Source organism: Bremia lactucae, linkage group LG1 (genome assembly GCF_004359215.1).
Source record: "Bremia lactucae strain SF5 linkage group LG1, whole genome shotgun sequence".
NCBI lineage: Eukaryota > Oomycota > Peronosporomycetes > Peronosporales > Peronosporaceae > Bremia > Bremia lactucae.
In genome coordinates this window covers 9817131-9822701 of record NC_090610.1, presented here as the reverse complement: position 1 = coordinate 9822701, position 5571 = coordinate 9817131, and the positions used below count along the sequence as shown (strand labels likewise).

The following is a 5571-nucleotide window of genomic DNA, read 5'->3' as shown; positions in this document are numbered from 1 at the left end:
CCCGTAAGAGGTATGTCGCGCTCATTTTAGTCTGCGATCTTCTAGCGATTGGCGTCTTATAAAATTATCTGTCGCCTCGCAACCGACTAGGGACTTAAGTGGCAACTTATTTCACACTTTTGTTTTCAGGGTGATAAGGTTAACCTCATCCCCCGGGGCAGTTACACACAATTTTTGTGTGTGACGAGCAACTATCGTCAAAAGACCTGCATATTCTTTTGACGTTGCTGGATCAGTAGGGCGCTCCGCACCCACTGACCCTGACCGTGTTTTGACTCCCACCTCGCCGTTGCGACTTCGTATCAGCGTCGAATCCACGTAACCATCTTAAAAGGGAGTCGCCTTCGACTACCTTAAACTTGAAAATTTCGATATTTGAACTTTCGGGTCGACTCAAAGGCGTCGGCCCATTAGCAGCATATACATGCTGCTGTCTCAACAGTTCCAACTGTGATCACCCAATTCTCTCAACACCTCCGCGTGTTATAGCCTTGCTGGTGAAGCAAGGATACTTTTTTTCGGGTCCTGTCGAGTTCGTGTTGTATGGAATTTGCTTTGGCCCAATGCTATTCATCTCTTCCCCGAGTGTACAGCATGGCGCCAACGGCTGGCCCGTCTACGACCAAATCAATCGTTCGATCGCTTTCCATTCAAGTTCACTCAAATGAGGAAATCTCTCACGCGTGGCGTCATAGCCTTCTCGAGGGGCTGTATAGCTCTCTCCTTCTCCATCCAATATGGAAATATTCGATGGATCGTGCGTAAGTACTAGTTCACCTTACACTGGTTACAGTAGATTGGGTGCCTTGTAAATTCACGTACACAAAGGTACAGAGGAAGGTTTCTTATGAAGCTAGCGGTCTATAGCTTTAAAAGAACTAGACTTAGGCTTTAGATTAGAGAAAATAAAATGTAGTAATATATTTCATTTTTTTACGTAACGACCTTCTATCTACTGCTAAAATTAATATAATAATAACTAAGTATGGCGCATCCTTCCGCACCGCACCGTCGTTTTATAATGATTGGCGGGTTGGTTTTTAGACATAAATCAACCAATTAATAGACCTAATGTCTTATTGCATACATTAGGTAATATCGGAACTATTAAAGTCAAAATTTATAACGATAATAATTTTGTACTTCTTTATTTATTTTCTCTCATAGAAAATAGTATTTATTATTCCTTTATAGGAAATAATACTTATGTAACGGACACCTCGTTACTTGTTGTGTGAAATAAACTGAATAATCGCGCCTAAAAGCATTTTAGTAATTTAGTAATCTGAGTATTCTTAAAGCAAACTTAAGGACTTTCTCGATAATCAGCAATTTACCTATATTGAATAAATGACTGAACGGGACATTACAGTTCAGAATACATGATCAAGCAATAAGGTGTGTGGCTGACAACGTGATCAAACGAAGAGAATATTTACCGATGATGTCCCACGGGCCGAAAAAAAGTCAGCCGTCGCATACTGGTCCATCTTTAATGTGCATAGACCGGCAAAATAAAAAGACGATTTCAATTTACGTTTTAAATATGCGCCATAACTTTTGAATAAACGAGTAAACGCATCGTTGGCGCGCAAGTACGATAATGCAGAAGCATGGCTGAGCCCAAGTCAACTAGCCTCCTGCGACAATTATAAGTATCGCATTAAAAAGTGACCTTAAGAGGTCTCACGCCGAATGGCACAAAAAAAGAATTTATATATTCTGAAACCTGTAGCGCTTAAGCTTTTTTATCGTCCAAATTTTCTTGAATGCTTGTACAAATCCAAGTACCTGGAATACAAAATTTTTAAATCGTGTAGCAGCGTCATATTACACGGCTACTATTTTTTGCTGCGTCTGGATTCTCTTCGTTTGCGCCTGCCCGTTCACGAGACTTAGTGGCGACGGCGTAGACTCAAATTTGACGCAGTAATAATTGTTGGTGTCAGTTTTGACTGATCTGAGCCGGTCACCATTCATAATTTCAAGGTATTAAACTGCCAAAGTCTCGCTTTAAAGGCGCTGTGATATTAATTCGTTTCAGATTTGCCATATGCTAGTGTGCAACCCCGCTGCTTCGAGAAGATGCGGTGCGCCACTTTTCGCGATTTGGTACTATATAAATCTTTGTTATAAAATTCGACACCAAAATCTATTACTAAAAGTTTCTTGAAACCTGAAACGCGGCTGTTTTTAGCGCGCCATTACATGCAATGTTAATTAAGCGTCAGTCAATGCTGCAATCATGAGAGTGGACCGTTGATAAACATTAGTCTAAAAATGGGCAAGTCTCACGAAATGCTCGTCGTCACATTGATCGCTAAGATGTCTTTGGCATTGTTTAGCGCATACTTGAATTAAGCGGCGCCTATTATTTGCCGAGATGCCTTTAAATGTATTGTAATAGCCACATATTTCGCTTTTTGTCCAAAATTCTTTATTTATCAAGAATCTTGAGACTTGATAAAGACGCGACGACAATGCGACAATATGCGTTGGACGGTCTGACTCTTTGCGCATAGCCCGAGCCGAGTGTCCTCACGATTGGTGCAAATATTAAAAGCGCATTTGCATTGGTGCATAATCACGCCTTTCTCCTGTCTCCCCCTCCGCATAGCGGAGCACCACTCCAGCTCTGCCCCATTGCTAGCTGTCTCCTCCTCCCGCTCTCAAGTTGCGTTGCCAGCTTCATGGGCCGTAATCTCTTTGACTATAACATCGTTAATAGTAGCACCAAGTTTTTGAGCGGGAACTCCGCCGCCTTTAGTGACGACAGGAACACAAGCCTATCGTCCACACGCAGTACCGTGAGCTCCTCGACTGACTCGTTTAGGATTCAATCGCTTGGGCTGCAATCGCAAACGTCGACGGTCGAAGACATGGAGGCGCTTAATTTGAGTCAGATGCATCGCAACCGCACTGCCGATCACAGCAGCCGTGGAGTCCGGAAGCCACTGGCCTTTAATGCCAGTAGTTCGACCTCGAACACTTCGAACTCCAACGTGGCGTGCGGTGGCCCTTTGCACCAAGCAACGGGTCCTGCGCACAAAACAGCTTCCACGTCTGAGTCAAAATCCAGTAAGAAATGCTCGGTGTGCGGCAAGAGCTTTAACCCATTGCGTCGACGACACTACTGTCGCACTTGCACGGCCGTGGTCTGCAGCTCGTGCAGTATCTCTCGTAAGGTTGAAAGCACGTTTGAAGGTGCGATTACTGTGCGCATGTGTGTGAGCTGCAAGTTGAGCTCCATTGCGTCACAAGATGACTTTTATGACCGCATCTTTTCCACGAATGGCGGACACAATACGGTTGCTACGTCCGACTCGCAGCCTGGCAGTGACGGAGACTTTACGTCGGATCGTCTTAGTTTTGCAAGTTTCTCTTCGAGCGCTGGAAATTTAAAAAGCGAGACTTCCATAACGGACACGCAATTATCGACGGATAAGCGCGGAGCGAGTGCTATGAAGATGCCGCTTCGACGCAAGTCAAGCACGGCCAGCACGAACCTCATGGTTGAGCCGACTTCCCACCGAATCCGACACGGTTCATTTACGGCCTCGACGGTAGTGACAGAGGACTGTCCATGGTGCTTAAACGAAGCCTGTGCTCCTTTGCACGAGTACTTTGAAGTGCCTTACCCTTTTTTCCTCGAACTCGCTGACCCAGCCGCCAAGAATCAGTATATTGCTGCAAAAAATCTGGATAATGAAATGGAGCGCCTTTGTTCGGTTCGATATATTCGCGGAGCCCTTCGGTCAGGGACTCCAGCATTGCAAACTATTAAACAGCTTTGCAATATGGCTGCCATCGCCACGTCAAGTCCCATGGCATTAGTGGGGTTGCTCGACAAACACGTTTACGCTCCGTGTGCGGAGACAGGGCTCGGATCTCTGGACAAGATCGATCGACAGAAAAGCATGGCAGCACATGCGTGTCGGAACGGATCGCCTCTTGTCTGCAGCGACTTGAATCGCGACGTTCGTTTTGCCGCTAATCCGTGGCGAAGAGACGTGTTGCAAGCGCAGTTTTACGCTGGGATTCCACTAACGCTATCGAATGGCCATACGATTGGAGCGATTGAAGTGTTTAGTATCACGCCGCGATTTGCGTGCATGGATGTCATTGCGCAATTGCAAACGGTTGTACGTGGTTTGTTGCGCAAATTTGAAGAGATCTTGGCAACGAAAGACTCAGCAGGCGAGAAAACTAAAAAGGCGTCGACCGGACGACGGTCGCCGAGAGAGAATGATCACAGTAAGCAGCGTACCCCACGTGCTCCGGCTCCGTGTCCCCCGAGTGCACCAGCTATCCCTCCACCAAAGAAAACTCCAAAAGTGGCTTCAAGGGCTGTGCCGAGCCACAAGCCATCGGGTTTGGTCTCTTCACCACCAAAGATGAAGGAAGAGCCTAAAACTTCAACGCCTTCGCCAGCTCAGGAAGCATCGAACCCTCCTGCAGCAGAAAAGAGTGAGCCGTCGCCCGAAAATATGGAAATGCGGCTTATGCAGCTATTGTCTCAAACTACTAGCACACAGGAACAACTTCGCAATCAGCAGGGCCAAATGGTCCACGCGCTTAGCAGTCATTCAAAGCAAATTAGCGACTTGGCGAAACAGCTGGAGCGCATGGAATCGACACTCGCTGCGAAACTTGGCATGGATTCAGACGATGACGAGAACTCTCCTTCCAAGGAGGATCTGCCGCAGTTAGTACCGGAGTCGTAAAAATAGTGTCTAGCGGTTTGTTAGAGCACGCTGGTGTGCGGGTAAGGTAGAGTCCGAAAGCCGTCTATGTTTCCTACACGCGACGACGCACGTGTTCGTAGCGTTAGACTACATGCTTGAGGTAGACATTCTCAAGTAATTTCGGTAAACGAGTCTTAACATTTGTGTCTTTATCGTCTGTGTATACAATGCAGCATCATTAGCTGTCTGTCCAGCTTGATTGCGAGAATATGGAGCTGCTAGACTTGAATCATTTTAAAATGGAATGATTTGGCCATGGATAGAATTTGTCGCGTCGAGGCCTTTCGACTGAAGAGTTAGTAATAACGGTAGAAGCAATTGCCTTTTTATAGCGTTTACTCGTGCTTGTTTGGGCGTTCGAACAGTAGTGCTTCCTTTCTCTTTTTTCAACTGGATTGCTACGTTTTTCAGCTGCAAACACGTTTTCCTATACAGTTCCACAATCTAAATATGACGGAGCTAGTGTTTTTTGTAGAGAGGCAAGCTGTTCTATTTGATTTTATCAGTTTTAGAATGTTTGTGAAATTTAAGACTGGCTGTCAATGCAGTTCTCGTACGACACGGTGGTAGCTTGGGGGCTATACGAGGGTTCGCTGTGATTCAGCATATGCTAATGTTGCATGCATTGCTTATAATGTGCCGAGTCGTATTGATTTTTTCGTAGCATGATTCTTGCTGGTAGGTGGCTCAAAATTTCAATGGCACTTCTTGGTCGTACAATTGATCAAGAAGAGGAAGCAGCAGGTTAGGTTCCACTGTTTTCCCACCAAATAATTTTGCCTTTATCCTCGGGCACGTTTTAAGCTTCAACATGTCCAAAATTTTA

At 45.5% G+C, this 5571-nt stretch overlaps 1 protein-coding gene across 1 annotated transcript; it reads left to right on the top strand.

The window, feature by feature from the left end:
• Nucleotides 1–2690: 2690 nt before the first annotated feature.
• Nucleotides 2691–4724, top strand: CCR75_004232 (uncharacterized protein; the record flags this gene model as incomplete). Its single annotated transcript, XM_067962319.1, has 1 exon — nt 2691–4724. The coding sequence occupies one exon, from the start codon at nt 2691–2693 to the stop codon at nt 4722–4724; it is 2034 nt and encodes a 677-aa protein (XP_067820466.1).
• Nucleotides 4725–5571: the final 847 nt, after the last annotated feature.